This window comes from Aythya marila, assembly GCF_965140915.1.
Source record: "Aythya marila genome assembly, chromosome: 20".
Lineage (NCBI taxonomy): Eukaryota > Metazoa > Chordata > Aves > Anseriformes > Anatidae > Aythya > Aythya marila.
In genome coordinates, this window is record NC_139061.1 from 3,635,747 (window position 1) to 3,659,786 (window position 24,040).

The 24,040-nt window shown below is 43.5% G+C and overlaps 1 protein-coding gene across 1 annotated transcript in view; it reads right to left on the reverse strand.

Moving 5' to 3' along the window:
• The window catches only part of LOC309886095 (sphingosine-1-phosphate transporter SPNS2-like), a gene marked incomplete at its 5' end in the record, with an annotated part of 134,998 nt that overhangs the window by 20,060 nt on the left and 90,898 nt on the right, over nt 1-24,040 (reverse strand). The window contains 3 exons of the mRNA XM_082776653.1: nt 1,571-1,734; nt 11,492-11,590; nt 18,594-18,659. Coding sequence (XP_082632779.1) covers nt 1,571-1,734; nt 11,492-11,590; nt 18,594-18,659 — 329 coding nt within the window. The remainder of the gene's footprint in view (nt 1-1,570; nt 1,735-11,491; nt 11,591-18,593; nt 18,660-24,040) is intronic.

Here is a 24,040-nt window from a genome sequence, read left to right on the forward strand (position 1 = left end):
GTACCATTGCCCTCTTCTTTCTCTTAGGAGGTTCTTCCTAACATCTTCACTTACTACAACTTAAAGCCTTTATAAGCATACATGTATAGTAACAAACCGGGCACACGCCTGTCATGCCACATCCCCAAAGCCACACCAAAGTTCAACTATGCAAGACTTAAGCTTCTTACAAGATACATGATGAGGTCTTGTTTGTCTTGTTTTCTCCAGCATGTTTAAACACTTCATCATAGGTGGAATAGATACCTATAGGCACCAGGAGAGGAAAAACCTTATCTTGTATTTGTGTGTGTTAGTAAAAGGAAGGTGGAGCTGCTCTTACAGGGACTCAGGACAGCATTTTGGCACTGCTTTCAAATCTCTTGCATCCATCTGATAAGATGGTGTGAGCCATAGAGTGTCACCCAAACTGTTCACACGCTTGTGTCAATTTCCAAACGCCTTTTTTGCCTTGTAGCTGTATCATTTCTAGTGACAGTGACACTCCAGGGCCACTCTCTGCAATGTACAGCAACGTATGCTCTGCTCTCTTGGTCTGTGCAATTATCACAGGCTGCTAAAATGTCCACATAGTGTTTTTTTGCTTCACGTATCTACATGTGTCACTAAACCGATGCAAACACTTGTGCAGTGAGATCTACACAGGTGAAGCTCAGTCACACAAAGTCCCCGTTGCTGTGGCTGTCTGATGCAGCACTGCTGCTACCACAGCACATCTACGCCGTTGTTCCTCTACCGCTGCAAATGGCTCTCGCAGCCACTTCACAGGAATGATAACCTCCTCCTCCTCCCAGTGGGAGCAAGGCAAAGTCAACCTCCAGCTAGCTCCAGACTAGTCACCTGCCCGCATATTCAGCATGCCATTATACACAGGTACTCTTATTGTTCAACAATTAGGAGAAAGAGACTAACCCCAGGAGTGTGTATGTCATGTGGAAGCGTCTTCTGAATTACTGTAGTTGCCAACCGTGAGGTGGTCCGAATCGGTTTCTTTACTGCAAAACAGTAGCTTTTTTTTACAAGCTGTAACAAGGGACTGGGTAAGACTATCTTTAGTACAGTGACCCTTGAGCGCGTGTGTCCCCACATACACAGCTTCCTTCCTTCTTGCCTGCTGTGCTGTAGATTAGAGGGGGTGAGCAGGACACAGGGGGCTGAGATGGGACTCTGGGCTCAAAGCTGACCACCAAGCTCTGTAAGGTATCTCTTGCTGTCCACCTAGCAGTCCACAGGTCCAGCACACAGCAGCCCCTCACGGATGGCCTGGCCTGTGGCATGCTCACGCAAGGGTAAAAGGGGTCTGTGATTGTAAGTGCTGTGCTCCCCTCCAGGTCGTAAGCCAGTCACAGATCTACCAGAGCAGAAGCGTGTAAAGGATGCCCAGCCAGCATGACCCAAGCCCCTGTGCTTCGTGCAGCCTCATGCACTCTGCTGAGCTGAGGTTCTTACCATACAACCTGACATCCTTTACCTGGAAGGACCAAGGCCCAGGGAAAGAGTACAAGCATAAGAGTTCGAGAGAGAAAACAGGCTTTGGTACTTCCCCATTTGCAATTGCCAGGTTACTCACTGTTGTTCGGCTTTGGCTCGGTCACTTAGGAAGAAGAGGGCTGTGGCCAGGAAAAACATCCCTCCTAGGACAACGACAAACGGGCAGAGCATGAGTGCATACCCCAAGCTGAGGAACTCCCAGAGCGGGGACTCTTTTGTGCTTTGTCGTATCAGGTCTGAGATCTAGGAGAGAAGAGAAAAAAAAAATTAGTCACTTAGATGAAAAATAGACATGATAATACCGAGGGAACACAGCTCCCTAAACAACCACCCACTGAACATGTGCACAACATTTAAAATGGAAGAGTTTGTTCATGAGAGGCTGAATGCCCTTTGCGTGCTTTAGCCTTCCGAACGCAGTTATTCTGCACTCTGGAGCCCGGGCACTTCTCGCTGTGAGCAGCATGGCAAGGTTCCCCTCTCCATCATTCTTCTGTCCCAATCTGTTATTCTTCCCTCAGCCCTCTCCACCTTCTCCCTAGCTACCTCAGTGATTGAATCAGCGGGTGTCTAACCTCGCAGTATTTAAATCGGTATGAGAAGCTCTTGCTAAAGCTCAGTAATATTTAATGAGTGTCTGCAGCTAAGACAATCACATTTTAATATTTACTGTCCAGCAAACAACTACGCTCTATAAATCAAACAGAGGTAGCAGCAGTAAGGGTGAGTCCCAAGGCATTGGCTATTTAAATGTCCAGTTCTGGCTTTGTCTGTGACCTTTTGTTGAGACAGAAATGCCAGTTGATACCAAAAGACTGCAGGCAATTTGCAGCATAAAATCCTGCGGCCGTGCACACATGCAAATCAGTTCTAGAAACAGTCAAAGCTTGTGCAGCACCTCCCAAACTGCCATGCTGTTGCCGATGAGGAAGGTGGTGTAGCAAAATCTTACACTGAAAGCTTAAATCTAGACAAACTACAGCTAAGTGAAGTGATAAAATGTTACAGTCAGGAGGAAGCAGCGATTCACAGCCCTGCAGCCAACTGCATTGACCTGGGAGGTAAATGTGTGCGTAGAGATGCCTCAGAGGGGCCAAGCTCAACAGAAGGTCACAGAGAGATGACACTCAGGGAGACACCAATGAAGAGGTCACGGTGTGTGCTTTAAAGGCTCTGTAGCAGGGAGATTCTTTGGAGCACTGGTGGCCTCCGTGACTTAATATCCTCCTCATTACTCAGCCTGACTCCAGCTCCAGTGAAGGGAAGGAGAAGCAGCCAGCCTGGTGCAGGAGGGGAAACTACGCTGCGCACGAAAGAGCAGAGGACCGGCTCTCATGACAGCAATGTCAAGCAGAGACAAGTGAATAAACACAGGAAGAGTGTATCTACAGAACTGATGGAAGGTTTTTAGCCAGATTTCTCTGTTTCACTCCCTGCTCTAGAAAGGAGGAGGAGAAAATTTCAGTGTTTCAGATATAGCAAAGGAAGCATTCCTGGCCTCTCAAAGAGAACTTCATTCACATTGTATAACACACACACACACAAACAGGAGCATTAGCACCAAGTCTCAGGTGAGAACTGATGGCTAAAAAAGTCCTTAGACTGAAAGACAAACAACAGTGGCTAACAATCTGAGAGACATTAAAAAAAGTAGCAAAAAGACTTGAATGTGAAAAGAATGCACCACCAGGAAATCAACAGCACACGCACTGCTCCCAGAAGACAGGGACCTCAGCTGGCAATCTATTCCCTCTTGTATCCAGACACCTTAGTTCCCCACATTTCCCCTTCTCTTCATTATGAACCAAAATTCCTTATTCAATCCGTGTGCAATAGCCAGAACTGAGGCTATTCTACAACAGAAACTGAGAAATTTCATTATTGGGAATGGATCCAATTATCCTCCGAAAGGAGCAGGCAATAAATCACTCACCAAATTGACATGATAGATCAGCTACGGATGATGAAAAGCCAGCCATAGGTGACATGACATTCTAGGCTAAAAACAGGTTTGAAAATGTAGTCTCCAACAAATAAAACTCCCAATACACCTTGCCCCACACTCCTAATTATACCTTCTAACGCATCATATTGACCTTTTATACCAACAGGTCTTGGTAATGTTAATTATGGTACCTTTGAAATACCTTTGAAATTTTTAATCCAACAGAATCTTAAGTGCATGTTTTAGGAACAGCAGTGTTTCCTCCCATCCAAGGTAAAATTCCATCCCTCAAGCCAGATGGATTTGGAAACTGATTTCACCTCAGTTTCCTATAGTGCGCTCACCAATCTCTTAATTCTGGAACTTTTATCAGGGCTTAGATATTGTTTTTGCTGTTAACCTGCAGTCACTATTCTGCTTTGTTGTGTTCTACTCAGTACAAGCCACCTGCTAAGGCTGGGACTTTGGCATCTCCTCTCCAGAGGACACAGGATGTTATTACAGCCTTGTGCTCCAAGAATGACACACAGTTTGCCAAATGGTCTGCTCTGGCCTCTCAATTTTTGGCTTGCAGGCTCCTTGCAATGATGGGACTCTGAGTTGTCTAACTGTGATCTGGCAAGACCCAATCTAGAATCATTTTCAGTGTCTTCTTTCTGTCCCAAGTAACAATGAGCAGGTGCTGCATGCAGTCAGTTCCAGTTCTTCAGCAAGGAGTCAGGTACGGGATTGCTTCTCTTGCTCTGCCAATTGGTAAGTGGCAAAAAACTCCAAAACATTTATCCAAAACCTGGGGGTGGAAAGTGAGTGAGCTCTCCTACTGCATTGCAAGTTTTGCAAGGATTCGATAACATCTTAAGCATGAAAGTTCACATCTTCTTTTCTGTAAGATAGGTCTTGGGCCAAGACGAATGACTTTGCTGAATACACTTCAGCTCACGGTGTTTTTATAAGAGAACACAACCGACATGTGTTCAGTGGGCGGCAAGCAGCTGGGTGGAGTCCAGCAAGAGAAAATGCCCACTGTCTGGAGAACAAACAGTACGGCTCCAAGGGGCCTGATCCTCACATCCCGAATCTCTGCTCGTGTCTCAGTCTGAGTGCAGAAGACGGCAAAGGGAAACTTTCTCTGGAAGCATGTGCTGTTTTTTTGGACCAATGGATATTCAGGTATGCTGAAGCTCTACAGCAAGACACCTTGCTCCTGTGTTACTCTCCCTCCTGAAGAGCAGGAGCAGTTAAAGTCATTCCCTAATTGTACAATGTAATGGCAATCATCATCTCACTTGCCCTCTCTTATTGCTGAGTGGTACATCTCAATTCCTCTGCAATTGCTTGTTTTTTTTCTACATTTCTGGCTTTGCCTTTTGGACACAAATTTTGCTACACAAAAGGATATTTCCACTGCAGTACCTGGCACAAATTCCCCATTTTTATTATTACCAATTGGGTACAAGCCAGGTTCTCTCTGGCTCCTCTCTTCAGCACGACTCCTTAACACAGCACCCCTCGTAATCCCATGTTGGAGGACTAAAAGTCAAACATCCTGTTAACCTTAATTGTGCCCTTCTGAGATCAAAGCCAAATTTGTTACCTGGCTGGTGACAATATCAATAGCCTGCATTTGTGCATGGTACCTGAGTATGACCTGTAGCAAGAATTCCTGCACTGCTTCCCCTGTGTTGGGCTCATCTGTTTATGCCCTTTTACTCCTCCCAGGATCAGCAGACTTCATTAAATAACTGGTGCTTCCTTAAAAGGGCCAGAGAAAATTAAAAAAATCAATCAAGTGTTCCACTTTCAATGCTAACAAATGGACTTTGTGTGTCTGTTGGTGTTAGAGCAACATTTGCCTCCAGACAACATTTGCCCTAGCCAACAGGAGAGGTTTGGAAGACTATTTTCTCCATGTCATTAACTGCCCTTCTCTTCAGGTCTGGGCTGCCCAGGGATTTTGTAAGGCAACACTGACTTTCTTCTCTCCCAGCAGGAGATGCCTTGTACCACAGGCAATGTGGAATCAGGAAACATGGCTCATGTTAGGGCACAGGTACTAAATGTGTAGGGGTGGGTGATGCCCACTTAGGTGCAAAAATCAGGTCTGTGGTAGGGGACTGCAGTTTGGGAGCACACCTTTAGCAGTATCCCTGTCCCTGCACTCTCATTTCTTTGCAGGATGGATACCCATCACCATCTTCCCTGCTGCAGACTGGAGCGACATGATGCTTGGCAGCAGCAAGGGGGACTGGCACCTTCCACTGGTCATGCTGGGAGTTTACAGGGTCCTTGGAACTTGAGAAAGAAGCCACTTAGGTGAGATCTTTAGTGCACAGAAAAGAAGTGACAGAGCAGATGGGACAGAGCTTGAAACACTTGAGTGGAACAAAGATCACCTCTGATCACCTCTGGGTTTGCTTTAATTAGATACTTGTACATACTTTAAACATCCATTTATCAAAAATACTGAGAAGCTGCACTTCTAACCAAAGTCACAGGGAATGACAGGTGCACAGCACTTTTTTCTTCTGGAAAAGAAAACCAGGCTGTGAGCCCTTGGCAAAGACTGTTTTATATAAGGGAAGTCATCTGGTTATTTTTTTTAGGACAGATTTAAATCTTGTCTGTTGATGAGTCAGCAGAAATGGAAAGCTTGTTAGGTCACTGAAATGAAATAAATCCTGTGCAGATTGATTTCCAGGTGCTTAATTCTCCCCTTTTTTGCAGCTGACAGCCATGTCAAAGATTTGGCCTTTTCATGCACTCTGAAAAAAGCTTTTAATTACTCAGCTCAGCCAGGACCAGAGAAATCCTCAATGCAAATTTACTGCTTGAAGAAATAGTTAGTAAGGATGAGAGTCTGGGGATAGTTTTCCTTGAAATATTTCCATGAAACACATGCATCAGATATTGGACTATGAGAGCAAGCCCCAGTTTATCCACCACAATCTGGGTCATATTGCAAGCACGGCTGTGGGGGAAGACTGCAGGAGCGATACTCTGGGGCTACAGAACAGCAGTCAAAGCAGCTGGCACTTGGTAAGGAAACTAGGAACAATCACAACCATGACTGTGTCTCCCATGCCACCTCTCTCCATCAGGTGATGGAAGATGCTGCCTAGATGCACTCAGATATGCTATAAATATTAGAACTGTATGCGACGATCCTAGAAAAGTCACTTACTACACCAGTACCCTGAGCTGTGCTCCCCCAGCCAATACTCCTCGTGAGCACCAGCACAGTGCTGTTACGGGTTCATGATTGCGTGGCAGGGAAAGAAATGGGTAAAAAACAGCTTCTGGTCTGATCCCTCAAATGCAGTGCCACTGGGCAGGGGGACAGCTCTCAGGATGCAGGGTTTGATTCATCATTACAGGCAATGCTCACTGAAAACTTGATTCTGCTCTCAAAGGGTGCAAGCCCTGAAAAATGAACAAGGCAGACACACACCAAAAAGAGTCCTCAGCAAAAGGGAGGTGGCCTTCCTGGAAAGGGGCTTGCTGCAAAAGGCAACAAGACAGAGACCTCTGTTCCACCCTTAACTGCACAACAGCAGTGGAATAGCTCCTGATAGTCCATAAAACAGTGATGCTGGGAGAACAACTTGCACATTTGTCTGTTTTAGTGTAGCAGAGTAAACTGGAGAGAATGTTATTGCAGAGTAGCAGTGTCCGCAGATCTACTCTGGAGTAGCCATAGTATTTTAAACCATAAAATAGGAGTTGTAAACCATAACACATGAATTCAGCTTCCCCAAGCAGGCAAGCATTTTCATGTAGAAAATCTCCTTCCTATACCTACATATTTACTTGGATGGGTAAACATCTTTAAAAGCAAATCACCAAAAAGGCTGCCTCAAACTGGGACAAGAAGGCTGTTATAGCTATACCTCCAATTATAACTTTCATTAAAGAAGCGTCTCAGTTACTGCATTCCCTACAAATTTTCTTGCCCCTAATCATATGCTGATGTGCCTTCTTGATACTCTGCACCAGTGATAATTAACACTGTTCTGCTAACTACTTGCTAAAGGAAGGCCATTAGCATTCCTGCTATTTAAGTAGCTCATTAGCTCTAGTTTATCAACCTACTCACATAAGAAAGCTGGGGGAGAAAAGTGAAGGGTGACAACTGGCTTATTCGTAATTTTTTTTTCTAGGTAATAAAATTGCACAAAACCCCTTCAAAACAAAGCAGAACAGCTCACACTTGCTTACAATTAATTACGAGGTCACCCACACTCAGACCTGGCTTTCAGAAGGGAACTGTTCAGAGAGAAGATGCCTGTCCAGGCACTTGTGGGCTGTGCTGCCAGGAAAAACAGCGTGCTCAGGCATGGTACAAACAGACTCAATGCCAGACGCGGGCTGCTGGCCCCACACTGCTTGGCTGGAGGTTGTGTCCCTCTGATAAACCTAAAGAAGTGGCAGCCAAGGAGGTCAGGCCAGGTGGGTACCCAGCCAGTGGGGCACAGGGAGCAGTTTTCAGCCCAGCAAAAGGTACGGGGGGAGGGATGCTGACCACCGGCACTTTAAAGCCCCATTCCTCTCACCTTGGTGCTGCCAGGTGACAGATGCAGGCAGGTTTCAGTCCCCAGAGCTGATGGATGGTTGTGTAGGGAAGATGTGGAAGAATTTAATAAAGCAGAAAGCTAACAGAAGAGACACCAGCACCAGAGCAGCCAGGACAGTGCGTGCCCACAGCAGCAATTTCCCTGGCACATTCAGAGCCTGCAGCAGGTGCCTGCCTCTCCTCACGGCCAGGACTAGAAGCAAGGCAAGCGTGGAAGAGGAAAATGCTGCTGTGCTCACAGAGAAAAGAAAATGGCAGATTTGGAGGAAGGAAAGCCAAAGTACCAAGGCACGGGGGTCTAATACATAAAACAGGGGAAATTACCTCAAAAATAAAGCATGGAGATATACTCCAAGGTGTTAAATGGGAATTATTTAAATTCTGCAGGGTATCGCAAAGGTCCTGAAAAAGGTACAGTTATATAGGAACGAAAACTGGCTCATCTAACGAAACACTGCAGCAATGCCTATTCTAATTTGTGAATGAACAGGCAGCACTGATTTGTAGGAATTGATCTCTGTGTTTGGCAGGTAGTAAAACCTTATGCAAATTATAGCTGCCACCCTCAGACTGCATTTGCATAGCTTCTTTGTAAGACAATCTTAATCTTTTTTTTACTGTAAAAAAAGTTATCAATATTTAAAGAGACATGAAAAACAACCATACATACCCGCTGCCTTCCACTTAGCTTTTAAACACTAGCATATATTTGGCACTTTTGATGATTATAGGAAAGTGCATAAATGCAAAACATTCATCAGATGTAACTGCACGGCAGGATTTGGAAGTGGGGGAGATTACAGAAAAACGTGAGTCTGACCTTCAACTTTTACAACACACCACAGAGCAAGGGAGCAATCGCACATGCGAGGCTGCAGCTGCTAAGTACTTTTCTATGCTCTACATGAGGATTATAAGATCAATACAACATTTATTGGTATCCAGCAAACAGAGACAACTGGCTGACACAGCTTAGTCCTACAAGGACGTGAGTATCTGATTCTGTACTAAGGGCACTGCTGGAAAGAAACTCACTGTGAACTCCCCCAAAACTATGTAAGATGCCAGCTATTTTGGAGCTGTTTAAGGAGAGGTTGGACGTGGTGCTTAGGGACATGGTTTAGTGGGTGATACCTGTGGTAGGGGGACAGTTAGACCAGATGATCTTGGAAGTCTTTTCCAACCCTAATGATTCTCTGTTTCTATATTTGGATCAAAGCATTGCTCTTTTAGTGAGGGAGCCTCAGGTGGAAGTTGTAAGCAGTTAGAAGAAATGGCAGATCTTGAGGGTCTCTCACCCCGAGTGATCAGGAGGCTGAATTTCACTGTTTCTAGTGTTCCTGTTATGTCATTTCATTTGCTTTATCGTGCCTTCTCCCTCTCTCTTTCAAGACCTGCATGCTGGTGTTGGCCTGCTGCACGGTGTCCTCAGGCTGGGGATTCCTAGGACCACGGGAATTGGACTCCCAACTCTCTTTTGAAGTCACCAGGAGATGGTTCCTTAGCTCCTGTAGCCTGCCTTGGAAATCCTAGATCTAAGCCATTTCTTTAACTTGTCCAAGTGAGATTTCTATGCTGCCTGCAGGTCTCTGGCCCACTGCTCAGCTGGACGATTCCAGTGGCAAAAGCCTGCAGACGTGAACAATTAATTTGCGAGCTTGTCTTAGCGGAAAATTTGTCTGCTTGTCCTTTCACTTTGAACAGCATTTGTTTTCCTGTATCTGAAAGCTCCAGTTGACCTTTCAGCCTGAGTAGTGCAGGAGCATGAGTCAGCCAAGCCAGCCCAGAGGCTACAGAAGCGGGTGCCGGTGCCTCCCATGGCACAAGTGATTCCCTCTGGCTCCCTGCAGGGAAGGCTTGTACTTGGAGAGCCTCCTCCCAAGCAAGAACCGCCCAAAAACTACAGCATTAGAAAAGAGTAATTCAAAATCGTAATTAATATTTCCCCACTCTAAAGAAAGACCAAGGCAGCCATTAAATTGGGTTTAAGCATCTTTCAGGCAGGCAGCCTGAAGTAACTCACAACTTGCTTGGTGTCTAAACACCAGAAGGGCAAGGCACAATTTTTTCTACAACCAAAGTTGTGTCTATCTGTGACACAAGAGCCCTAGGCAATGTTCAACATTCAGGGTCCTAGATGTTCCTGTTATTTAAAAAGAAGAGGGAACACGCAGCAGTCACCTGGGAGCCTCTCCTGCATCCCAGACCCTGCCCCTCATCCCTGGCACCCATCCCCAAAGCAATGCCTGCCTATTCCACTCCTACTTCACATTCCCCCATGTTGCCCACCCTACACAATCCATCTCTCCCAGTGTCTCCTTTGTTCTCATCACTTTCAAATACTTTCTAAAATAAGATCATTTCTCCTGGGGTGCCCAGAACATTGATGTAAATAAAGACTAAGCCAAATCATATATATTTGTTCTCTAGGGATGTCTCTCATTTCTTTGATCCATTCAGTCTTATCTATATTTGTCTTTTCATGTCAACTTCAGAGGGCTACAGAGCAACTATATTGTTTTGGGGACCTCGCATTCAACAGTAAATATTATGTGTGTATAAAATATTATGTGTGTATATATAAATATATATGTTAAACACAAATAAATATGTATATATACACCCGCTAGTGAGTATGGGATAAGTAGAAGAGAAATAGCTGTTAAAAAAAGTTCCACAGCAGCCAGCATTACTGAGCAGCAAGAGCACATCAAGTGCTCTCTCTCAGGTGTAAAGACTAATTAAAGTCCCAGTTACATTGCTGGAAAACTGTAGCACCTTCAACACAACATGAGCACTATCACTTAATGCTTTACATGGAGGTTGCTGTATTTTATAAACAATGATCTATATTCTCTGAAATGCAGTGCATTAAACACAACAGAAGGTTTCAAGGGAAATAAATGACCCCAGTATAGCTAGATTTCTTTCATTACATTTTCCCAGGCCTTATATTTTCAGCTAGGAACATTCTCTGATGGCCTATTTTTGGAGCAGGGACTTTTGTTTCACTCTGCAGTAGGGTAATGGTGGCATAATAAGAGATGTCTCAAGTCAAACCAAGGCCAACAAGTGCAGCAGTAACAGAAAGGCATACAACTAATAGAAAACAAAATATGCACACCAGAAGGAATACTAATAACCCCACTACCACCACCCCTGTTCCAATCTAATTCCTAATGGACTGCTGTCCATACCACAGAAGCAACCAATCTCACTTTACAGTGCAGTCTACAAATGCCCTGGCCAAGCAGATTTAGAAGCTCACTTCTTGTGCACAAGTGTTCCTCCCATGTTTGAATTGTGGCCCACAGATAACGAAAGCGTGTAAAAAAGTTGCATTGCACTGCACCACTTCCCATTCTGCTGACAAATACAGGCCTCCCTTCCCGAGCATAGTTCAGCTTGGCAAGTTAGAGAAACAGTCAGTAAACAAACACAAACGTGGGCGCACAACCCTGCCGAAACCTGCTGTGAGCACTTACAAATCCAATCAGATAAGGACTGCCAGCATCTCCCAGGAGGTGCGAAGTGAAGCTCTGCAAGGCCACTGCGGTTGCACGGCGCGTTGGGATGACCACGTACTGCAAAGAAGAAAGGAAAAGAAAAATAAATACATAAGGAAACTCAACTAAAGAACCCGTCCAGCTCTCTTGTATTGCTTAATTAATGCAGTTTTTGAGGGAATTCATTTTCCCTACAAAAAAATAAAATACAATAAAATGGGATTCCACTTTTGAAAGATAACACACATTACGGAAATTTTCCAGAGCCAAGATATTGTCGTGTGGTCTCCACTCCTCTAACAGGACATAACACCCTCAGCCAGGTCACGCAATATTAATCTGACTACACAGGATCAATGGAAAACATGAATTATTTCCTGATTAAGGGACCAGAGCCTGCAGAAAACAGGGCTATAACCATAGAAAGGAATGAAAGATTAAAAAAAAACAACAAAGCAAACCAAAACAACGAACTCTGGTCCTGTGGAAAGATCTTTGTTTTATAACATACATTTAGAAACAGAAAAAAAAGTTTCCTGCATAAAACTTGTGAAAGAAGCTGGCTAAGAACATCACCACATCCTCACATCCTGGTTTAGAAATTGATCCTGTCTTGATTTAAAGACTGTAAATAATGAAGAATTCCTAAATCCAAGTGAACTGTTTCCACTTCTGAGCACCGAGTCTTGTTCTGCCTTTTTCTGTTTCTTTGGAGAGCTGCCTGCTCTGCCAGAAATGACTCTGGTTTAGCTATTTGTGGACCGAGATCCCTTTTACTCTTCTACATTCTCTCTGATGGACTGCTTTTAGCTTTTCTTCACAAGGCCTGCCTTCCCAGGCTTCAACTCTTTCTTGCAATGCTTTCCTGAAGTTGTTTATTAATTAAATGTGACATTTCAGGACTGGTGTGTCCCCAGCTAGAACACACAGAGATGAATTTGCCTTAGCTGGTTGAGTCAAGGAGAACTAACTGCTCAACAGCAACGTACCTCAGGGCACAGAGCCTGAAGCAGTGCTTCAGTGCTCATCACACCCTCCCGGAGTGGCCCTCTCTGCAGTGGGAAGAGTTAACTATAATAAAAGAACAGAAACAACACCCAGAAAATCCACGCCAGAAGAGAATTTGTGCCTTTTTATAATGATCATCTCATCCCAAGCACAGGCAATTGGGAATGATGGGTAAAATTAGATTAAATGCTTTTCATTAGGGCTTTATGCATATGCCTTGGGAAAGACACACCACTTCTTTCCTTACTGGTTTGACAAAGCTGCAAATGCACACTGCTAATGCACACTGATGCCACGTATGAAATGGGTACCCTGTTAAACTCCTGTGCTGCATCAGAAAAGCAAATGATCAGATCCACAGCAGCCACCTGACTACAGATGTCAGACACTGGCCTCCTTTTGCATCAAAGAGCTCAAAATGGACTTGAAGGCTCACAGAAATCCCAAGAGGAAAATCAAGGTCTAGACTTTATTAGAGACACAGAGACATACTGAAGGTCACACTGTGAAACACCAGGAGAGCCACACAATTCATTACCATTCCCCAAAGACACACGGTAATGGGTACAACCTGGATAGATTAGACAAAATAAAACACAAAAAAATGAGTTACTGTTCTTTCCACCTGGCCCCAGGTCACACAGCTGCAGTGAGAGGCATTCTGCAAGAGCTGTTCGAGAAAAAGGCATTTGAGAAAATAAATTGAAACTCTATCTAATTCAAGAGGCTAGAGTTGTGTAGATCTTTGAAACACGGAATTTTAAACTTGTGCTAAAATATATATTTTTTGCACACTACACTTCATTGTAACAAAGCTGGAAAATAAAGCCTGCCTGGCTCTATATTGTTTCCCTTTTCTTAGAAATTGTAAATGTATTCAAAACTTTTCATTTTCAATGAGTGACAGTGAATTAAAGCCAACTGGAGAAAAAAATTTGAATAATTGCTGCATCGTGTGTGTATATATCTATGTCTATATACACATGAATACACACAATTATACATAATTTTGCATGTACATCTGTATTATGCATAAATACAGCAAGTAGTGGCACAATTTCCAACCAGTTTTCAGTTTGCCATCAGTTTGCCTGCTGGCTGAAACCATCAATATGGTTTATCAGTAAAAGGCACCAAAACACTTGGTGAACTTAGCCTGGAATTCAAATGACAAAAACCAAACCAATCCCATCTGACCATCCTGCAAGCAAACGAACGTGACATTTTTCCTCCTCTAAAAAGATGTTAAAAAATGAGATGTTAAATTGTTAAAATGTTAAAAAGATTAGGAAAAAAAGGCTTAAACCAGCCTCTACAAGACACCAAAACATACTCCACCCTATCCCTGCTTAGAAAGCATTTTATTCCAATGGGGAGGAAGCAGCTGGTAGCAAACATTAGCCACTGTTCTAGGAAGGCAGCAGTAAATTACAGCCTTAAAGGGGCATTTTGATACTAAAATAGACCTAAATTCAAACCAGACCGGGCCTGGTTCGACCATCCCACAGAAACTGGAGGTGGGACAGCCACAGCGGTCTAGGCGGAAGCCCGTGGGATTGCCACGGCTCATCTCTGCCTCCAGGTTCAGAGCAGGCAGCACACAGGATGGGTGGGAAGGCTGACCAAGCGGCTCTGGCAAACCTCTCCTCTCTAAATAGAGGCTCAGAAAGGGCACGGTTTGCTGCTGACATTCCCTTCCTGTAGGGAAACTGGCAGAATGAGCTGGTCTGAAACCAGCTCACCAGGAAAGCCAAGGAGAGATCACCCTTCTCCCAGCAGAAGGCCATGGGCCAAAGAGGTAAGGTCTGAAGTTTGATCGTGAGAGAAAACTACACTCTAAAACAATTGCTGCTCTTTCTGGGTCACACAGTAATCCTGAGGGCAACACACACTGGTCTCTTTCATCCCCAAAGGCAAAGAAAACTGAGGTAAACTCCATCCCCGCAGAGCAGGGAACAGCCCAGGTGTTCAGGACAGGCAAAGGCTGTGCTCCAGGGAAAGCAGCCTGAGAGCCCTTCGTGCACACTGACGAGTCACAGACAGACTCTGTCTAAAAAGGAACTTTTACATGAAGTGAAAGGAGGCTAATCTGGTCTCCAAATCGCAGCACGTGTGGAAGTACACATCCACCTACAAACCCTGGCCCACAGGAGAACCAGGCACAGCCTTCCTGCTCAGAGCTGCGTGCAGGTGCCCCAAGCAGGCTGTGCACCTCCGTTCGTGTTTCCCTCCCTGCCCTAAAATCTAAAGGACAGCACACACAGCTCTGTGACATGTGGGAGCTCACTGAGGGAAGCAACAATTCAAGCTGCTTCTGGAAATGCTGTTTCTTCAGCTGTAAAAATACACAGTATTTTACACTGCATAAATAATTGTCTTTTATTTATGGGGAAGGTTGGCAGAACAAAAGGCACATTCCTCCAGGGCTGTAGCTCAGCCACAGTCAGTCTCAGCCTGTTTCAAGACTAAAGGAAGACTTAGACTGTACAGCAAAACACTATGGCTGGTCTCCTCCATTTAGAAGGAGCTAATGTTTTAGAAGAAAAGGAAAATATGGAGAGCATTTTTTTTTGCATGAGTGTCAGGACTTTGCATAAGCTGGAGGATGGCTTTTCTCATCAAAGATCTAATGAGAGTATGTTGTTGTAGCTGAGGTCCTTCAAGTTGTCTGCTGGCTCTCACACAAAAATGCCACCAAGCCCCTGTCCCTCATCTTTATTTCTGAGATGTGCTATAGAGGAAAAACCCCACTATGAGGACCAGACTCCACAAAATCCCAAGCACTCACAATGTTACACGCTCGCCTGCTGCACTGAAGCTCATTCATTACTGCTGTTACAAGGCAGTTTTAATGCTACTTTGGGTTTCTGGTAATTTTGAGGCCAATTTGCAAAGATGGCTGATAAAATCTGTTTCATAATTAGCATGCTCCATAAGAACCACCTCCCTTCCCTAAGCACCATCTGAACATGTGCCTGGGAGGAGATTTGGAGAGTTGTGCTCAGGAGAATAAGGCTTGTTTTGTACAAATTTGCATTTGGAACAAATATCAGCCTTTTCAAATCTCAGGCAGCGCGGTGCATGCTGCAGTGCTGACAGTTTATCAAACCTAGCCCTCAGCACCTTTTACTGCAGTCAGCTTGAGGAACTGCAGACAGGCTGCCACACTGGCAAGAACAGAAGAGCAATGGAAGCACGAATCTGTGAAGAGCCAACAATTAAGTTTGAAGATACGAAGCAAACATCCTTCTTTTTGCCAAGGAAATTAAACTTGCAAAACCTCTGAAGGTGCTTACCAACTTGCCAGATAGGGCTCTTAAGCAGTCGTGAGATCTACAAATCTTGGGAGAGCTATGATAAATCACTTGGGATGCAGTTACCAAAACCCTCGCTTCTGGCATAAGTCTGCTCTCACTGAAATCAGCCAGTATTGAAAGCTTTTTGTCTATGAAAATAAGATAATATTTATGTATATGATTAAAGTGTTGTTAGGCTTACACTAATAATGCTTTTAAACTCCTTACCAGCCTCAGGCAAGAACAGACACACTTCTGATTACACCAAATAAATAGTAATCAGTAGAAATTAATTTGCAAAACATTTAAAGTGCATCTCACAGAAGCATATCCACACCTTTCTCTGGCTAGAACTTCTTACAGAGCTGCCTGTCAAACATGGCTATAGCCCTGCCTCTCACCTATTGTCTGACAAAACATCCTCTCAAACCCCTTGTGTAACATAAACATACTTCAGACCATCTGCTTACAGGCTTGCATTGATCTAAGTGGACGTTTACATTTATTCGGATGGCACTTTTACAGTTCTACTCATGCTGATAATGCATTAAGCTGGGCATTAGATATGACACTCCAGTTCATTTGTCTGAACAGGCAAGAGAACAGCTAACTTAAGAGTTGGCATCAATTACCAAAATCCAGTTTTTAACATGCTTTTTGCTTCCTTCTTGTGTTTTCAGAATTGGAACTAAGAAGATTTTTCCAATTATTTCCAATCATTTCTTAAGGGGGATTTTTTTTCTTTTTTTGCACTAGAGCAATATATACAACTGCAAATGCAACCGTGCAAAATGCAACTGACTATATGATGCTGCTCATACAAAACAGATGGCAAACCTATAAAAGCTATTAAAAAGCTACAGGATACCAAAGTCACATTGAAATCAACACAAAAAAGCTCAGTAATTAAAATGGAATAATGATGGCATCCTTGGTACATTCAATATAATGAATTGTTTGGGAGAAGAATGTCTTCTGAGGTTAGCTTGAGACAACAGAGGTCAAGTTTCAGTTCTTTCTGGCACAGATTTTATGCAGGACCTTGAACGTGTCGAGCAGATCCCCTTCATCCAGCGAAGCCTTGATGACAGCAGCGTTTGCCACCTGAGCTGCTCTTTGAGAGCCACTGCTGGAGGACTGCAGACATGCTCCATGGCCTGCCCCTTACTTCTTTCAGGCAGTGCCAGGGAGGATATAACAGATCTGCTACACAAGCTAATTTTGAGCAGAGAGAATTGGGAGCACTCCTGTGAATCTCATTGCCAAAGACAGGATGTGACAGAAAGCTCTGGCAGGAGGCAGTAATGAGCAGCTACAGATACTGTACTATAATTTCTTCCTCAGCACAGCTGTCTGGAGAAGGCACATCTGTCTAAATGTTGAGATACCACTGAATGAACGGCAGCGACAGCCTTGAAATCAGCACAAGCTGCAAAACCAATATAAGTACAGGGTAAACACCTGCTCGGCCTACGCTGAGCTCTAACACAGTAAGGCTAGATTGGTAGGAGGAGCGAACCTGAGAAATTAAAAGCCTTCTAACAGTCCTGAGGTGTACTGACAACCTTTGCTTCTGTGTCTTATTCATACCCGAGAGCTGTGGCATTAACCATACTGCCCTACCTCACAAAGTGCTCTCTGCACAAATGAGTGAAAGACTGAAGGATCATCAGGCAGTGCAATTACAGCAGCTACAGAGCCATCTTAAAATATAAACACAACCTTGAACTTAAACCACAAACAGAATTTAAGCAGAAGCTTGAAGTTCTTGTCAAATCAATGTATCAACCCCAGTATCTTTATATCTAGAAACACTGAGCCGGATTGCTTTCTTGTTGATGTTTGCATAAGCAACAAATACAAGTCAAGGGAGTTTTCTATTGATGCCAGACTGATTGTATTTTTAGCTTAGTCAACAACCTGCCAAAAGACCTCGGGCAAGTCCTGTAATGGTTCTGTGCCCTAGTTTCCTTCTTTATCAAACAATAAGCAACAAGAAACCTCCCTCACAATGGGATTTCAAGGTATTTGAAAGGCTCTGTACGTCTCTGATGGCAGCATCAGCAAACATGCAAGGCTCTTTAGCAAACATGCAGACTACTTCAGACAAAAATCTAGTTGCTAACATCAGCCTGCTGATTTGTAAGACTTAGGAAGCACTATGGTAGGGAGAGAATGGAAAATGAAGGACACGAGGTGAAAAATCCCAGACAGTTTCCTCTTGAACAAGGTGGACTTAGTCCAAAAATTCTTTATACTTTCTTTTCCTCTCTTCTTTCCCAGAGGTTTTCTATTGTGTATGTGTTGAATGCTAGGTTTGCTGGAGTTAAGCCAAGGAGAGAGGTAGATGGCTGCCTTTGTGGTCAGGGGAGGGCGGGAGGGAAGGATTTCCTATTACAGAACAAAGCCAAGTTATTGATAACAAAATTTACTAATGTGCTATTAGGAAATGCTGACTGAGTTCTTTACATGTGAGGTTTTATGAAAATACTTAATATTTGGGGAAACTATTTGAACCTAGTAATGGTGTCCCTTATGGACAATGCCTCACCTTGGTGCTCAGGAAAAAGAAAAAGCAGATTTTTTTTTCTTTTTCTCTCACTTTCCTTTTCAGCAAGTAAAAAAAAAAAAAAAAAAAAAAAAAAAAGACAAACATAGAATAGGCTGAACTAGGGACTAGGCATTTAAATGAAGATGTGAACTTCAGGTTGTTCTTGCAAGCTGACAAACTGCTCTGGCCCCCAGAAGAGAAAGATGCTGTTCCAAGGTACACTCACCATTAGTATGTCTGCTGTGATAGCCCAGTTTGAAAACAGAAGAGTTTCTCCAATAAAAATGCAAATCTGTTGTAACAAAACACACAAAAAGGAGAAGATTTATTCACTTGACATTTAAGGGAAAAATAACCTGTCACAAACTTTCCTTTGTCGCTTATTTGTCTCAAATCCATTCAAAGGATTCTTCTGTACACAATCCACTTCTGGTTCATGTTGTGGTTATCCCGAGTACTAGAAACCTATAGATGTTTATCTGAGCCCTGAGAGGGTTGGCCTGCAGCTTCATTAGTATAAACTGTTTATGATCTACAGGACAGATAAATATAAGGCTGACACCTTTGGTAACAGATGAAGATGAGAAGCCAAACAGAAGCGACAGCCCTGGACTTCCATGCTGAAATCATTCTGTTTCCAAAGGTCAGTTAGAGAAGCCAGAAAGCCCCAGCTCCCCAGAACAGTCCTTTTCTTCGCTAGGCACCAAGTTCTCTGTTAAACTCTAGCAAACCAAATACCCACCACGTGCAAGATTCCTACCCTCTGTAGTATATTGTTGCCCTTTTTGAGGGGAACATAAGTCTAGCCACTATAACAAGTTTTATGTTGCTAATATCTAGGTGCACTTAAGAAAGGACTTAAGTATGGGCCTCGCAACATCGCTGTCTTGTAGTGAGCTGCAACTCTTGACTCTGTGGAGACTGTCAACAAAATACATTAAAAGCCCTATGTACGCAGTGGGATGGTGGTGTGGTATAAACAGCCACCATGCACCCTTTCCACCCCTGGCAGCCCTTCCTCACTTACTCCCATCCCCAGGCTGCCTTCTCTCTTGCGCTTGTACAATGGGACCAAGCTGGGATTCGGATCAGAAAACTGCTACGAGGCAAAGAATCTCTTTTTGAGGGGGAGGTGGTGGAAAAGGGGCTTGTTTTGCTTATTTTTAGCTCAAGTCAGTTCCCTGATGCAGTTCACTAAATGGTTCTGCAAACAGTTAGAGCAGTTGAAGAACTGGAAGTGATCACCAAGAGAAGAAACTAATTTAACCTGGTCATTAAAAGAAATGTTTATCAAACTGAGCCCAACAGAGTTAGGGTGACACAGTTTCAAGGGGAACACTGCCCACATCAGAAAACTTTTTCCCTGTATTTCAGTTGTCGACCCTTTGCTTTTATGCTGTAGGTTAACAATTTAACAAAGAAAAGTAGGGTCAACAGAACAACAAAAAAGGACAGAAAATCTTCCAGACACACATTTCCATCTTCCTTTGTGTATTACGAAGAGCACACAGATGAAACACCACTTAAATAATCAGACTTGTAAGGATGACCCTCCCTGCTCCTCTCCAGTAAGGAGGCAAGCAAAAACCTTTACTGGACATTCCCCAAAGGTTGCTTTTTGCCCAGCTAACCCACCTCACCCCCAGCTTTTTGTTGTTGTTATATCTAGAGAGAAAACTTAGCAGCTATGGAGGTTTGGATTCAGGTAACCAAAGATTCTCCTTTTATTTACCATATGTTCAGCTTTTGTTATGTTGACTTGGGTACAATACATTGATGAAACAAAAGCAGCAAGAAATACACAACACACTTTGCTCTGAGGAAGCATTCAGATGGATGTCATTTTGTGGTTCTCTTTGCAAGCTCTGACACTCACAGCCCCAACCCAGCCCCTGTTGCTTGCACATGAGCAGTTTGGGGTGGGAGGAGGAACTCAGAGATCCATGCCTATGGTTGGTCTGACGTGACTACAGCAGTCTCCTTTCCCACACCCTGCTCGAGATCGCCTATAGCCCTCCGACCACCATGTCACTGCCAGGAATAGACAGCTTTATTTAGCAACACTTACGCACTGACCTACAGAAAGCTTCTTCCTCTATTTGTTTCTAAAATTATTTTTGTTTCCCATACCTTCCTCCTCCCTATCCCCTCTTTCAGTGACTGGACCTGCTTCCTCTGTGATGGTGTCTGAGCCAGTTACAGCCCAGCTGCTGAGCTAGGAAGTCTTCTCTTTCCATTTTCCCACTGTCCACTGCTCTGCCTTGAGCTCGGCTGAACTGCCGAGCTAAGACAGACAGAGCCAAAGAATGAAGGTGTCAACAAAAGTTAAGTGACGTGCAGCAAGGGCATCCCAGATCCCAGGTGGGCTCTCCTGACCTGCACTGAAATCTGCCCTATCACAGCTTTGCAGCCACTGTTGCTGGAGTTCTGCAGCTGGAGAGATTAAACCGAGCTTGGGAAAAGATGTTATCACGCTCCTGAAAGCAGCATCGACATGCCCTGCCTGATCATAAAACACTGGAAACAGGCAACTGCTTGCCTTAAGGTTATATAAGTTACACACACACACACAAGCTGTTACACACAGCAAGTAAAACTTGCCCTCTTCTGCACAAATTCAGCCTAAGTCCGATGAATCACTGAAATGTTACAAACTTCAGAGCACCAGACCTGAATTATTGAGCGTGCATTTCGCCCAACGCTTTTCCATGAAACATGTGCCTCATGTGGATACTGGTAAAAGAAAAAGAGGAACAAGAGGAAGATCAAAAAGTAGGACAAAAGATACTGACATTAAAAAAAGAGTCGGCTGCTAATGGGGATTTGTAAAAATGAGTTCATCCACCACAAAGGGCATATGAGGATATGCAGCATTTCTGCTGGAGAGAGGCTCTAGGGATGCTTACTGCAAATAGGGCAGCCTCCAGAACAGATCGATAGCTCCTGAAATGGTCATGGGTTTAACTCCTCACACACTTTTAGAACCATCATTTTACAGTGAGATTTCAGCTGCAGAGATAGATCTTCTGAATCCAGCTGTGTTGTATAATATCTCACCATCTCCTTTTGGTATCCAGTTGCTCATCTTTGATAAGCCGATAGAAGTTCAGTCCCCCTGAAGTCTTTCTGTTTATGTGATCAGAGTGAGCAAATTCTGATTCCAAAAAATGATAAGTAAAGTAGACTTCAGAGCTGTCACACCAGCAGCTCTCCCAGCAAGATCTAAGTAGGTTATAAACTCTCTCTATGGCTATTTGCAAAGCGTGTGTATCTGTCTACATCTTCATTATTTGAAGTTCTCTTTGAAATGGTGGCTAAGACTCCCACATGTACTCTTCAATTTGAAGCAAGCCTAACTCCATCCCAGTGTTGGGCAATATTGATGCCTCGGAAGCAGATAAGTCACCAACACCATGTCAACAGAAAGCTCCCTGGAGCTGACACTGAGATGCTGTAAAAACTCTATGGCAAGGGCTTAGCCTGGGAGCTGTTGTTTGTGCAAGATCATGAAATGTCTTTGAGGAATTGAAATGGATGCTGAAATTGAGGTACAACAGGAGCTTGGAACACTGTCAAAAGGAGGCAGAACATATCTCTCTAATCACCTGGAGACTGAAACCAGTCTAAAATACGCTGCTGAAATGTCTGAGCAGTATGATACAATGATGCTATCCAGCTAATGGGTTTCAAGAGGCAGGTTTGAAAACCAATATTTCAAAGAACACACATTTCAGAAGGAGTGAGACCGGAAGATATACAAATTGCTGCTTTAAGGAGCTGCAATACAACACACTAGAACACATGCTGCAAGGAAAACAGAGTAAGAACTGTTTGCACTATACAGCAAAGCAAGATAGTATAAAGACAGAAATACAAGTGTCTGGACAGCTAAATGATACAGAACGCTGTTTTATTTTGTCTTTCCAGCCACTCTACTGCTTCCAGTCATTTACTGGATTAATGTGAAAAGATGGGATAAACAAAGAAGTCTGTCTATCTGCTCCAAGGAGGAGGGACTGCTATGGAAAAGGAATAGAAGCTGCCCTCAGGGACCAAAACCACCTGCAAGACAAGACCGTGCAGGAGGAAGAACATATGCATGGGAGGGGAGGAAGACAGCAGAGAGCTGACAGCGTGTAAGGGGCAAGGTGGCCACACCTTAGGTCTTTTCAAAAAACAAACAAACAAGCCAAGCAATTCTTGGTCTCTTATGGACCTTTATGTTTGAGGCTAAACTCCAAGTCTAGCTATCTAAATGTTGGAAGTGATCATTTTAATGCTCTGAAACAAAGAGAGATCCAAATGCAGTAACTTCGCTTTTGGCATGGTATGACCAGTGACTGAAGTCTAAGGGCAGTCATGGTACAGAAGGTGGGGAAATACCACCATGCTGGGGAGCTGACTGGAACATTACTCTTGCTTTTCATGGTCATACAGAACTCAAGGATGAGTTTCAGGATGAAAGCTCTGTTTCAGGATGAGAGCCAGGATACAGCTATAAAGGAAGCGATCAGAGACGAGAAAAGCCACCCACAACTTGTACCTTATTCTTTCCAGAACAAGCTGTTATCGTGGATCTTGAGATAAGGAGGGTAACCTAATTATCATGTCGTCCATCAAATCTGGGGTTTCCAACTTCAGGGTCAGAGAACAAAGCCTGCTGCATTTTAGACCTATGAGACTTATAACAGGTGGTTTTAACTGTAGAGGCACTGCTACACCATGCAAGCCTGCAGAACAGGTCTCCCAGTGAAATAAAAGGAATTAAACACTCAAGTGTCTATATGATTGAAATAACATTGAATGGTGTGGAAAAACAAGGGCTCATGTTTGAAACTTGCTTTGAAAAGTCAATTCAATTGATATATAGCACCACCATGGTAATACCTTGTGTTATGAGACATTGGTAGCTCCAAAATAGACCTGTTCTCTCAGTGGGGTTAGCACCTGTAACACTAAACACCATCAATAGCAGATGTTGTGTCACTTTTTTTTTTTTTTTTTTCTTATATAAAGTTGTAGTGAGTTGCTTATCCACAGATCTCTTAACTTCAGGTGATTTACAATCATTAATGATCCAAGGTAAGTTTGTAAGTTGAGAATCCTCATTTTGCAGAGGTAAAACAAATAACTTACCCCCACCACATCTAGAATCTATAAAGAGAGTTCAGATCTCTGATTCCCCATTTGGTACTTTAACTAGGCTCTCTTATCTACTTTACATGCAATACTTTTCTAGCAGCAGAGAAAGCATATTTAGGGCTACAGAGAGACAGTGTTACCTGCAACAAATGTACGCATCAGCCTAACAGCATCAGCAAATAGGTGTATATTCTTTATACCCCCTCCATATGCAGATATAGCTTCCAATGCACATCATTGACTCTTTATTAGATTTACTGCTCATGCATCATAAAATAAACTGTTTCTAAGACTGGTTAAATGATACCATCTATATTTATATATTTACACAATGCGGAATAGTCACATGGAAATATGGAAGCTAAAAAGCTGCTGCCTTGAGAATTAAAAAAAAAAAAAGAAGCAGAGAGAAAATGAGACCAATAACCACCTTTCATTGTACATTTTTTGAAAACAGTATTTCCAGCTTAGAAAGGGAGGACTTTCTGCATAAAGAGACTAAGCACCATAAATGAACATGTCTGTCATCAG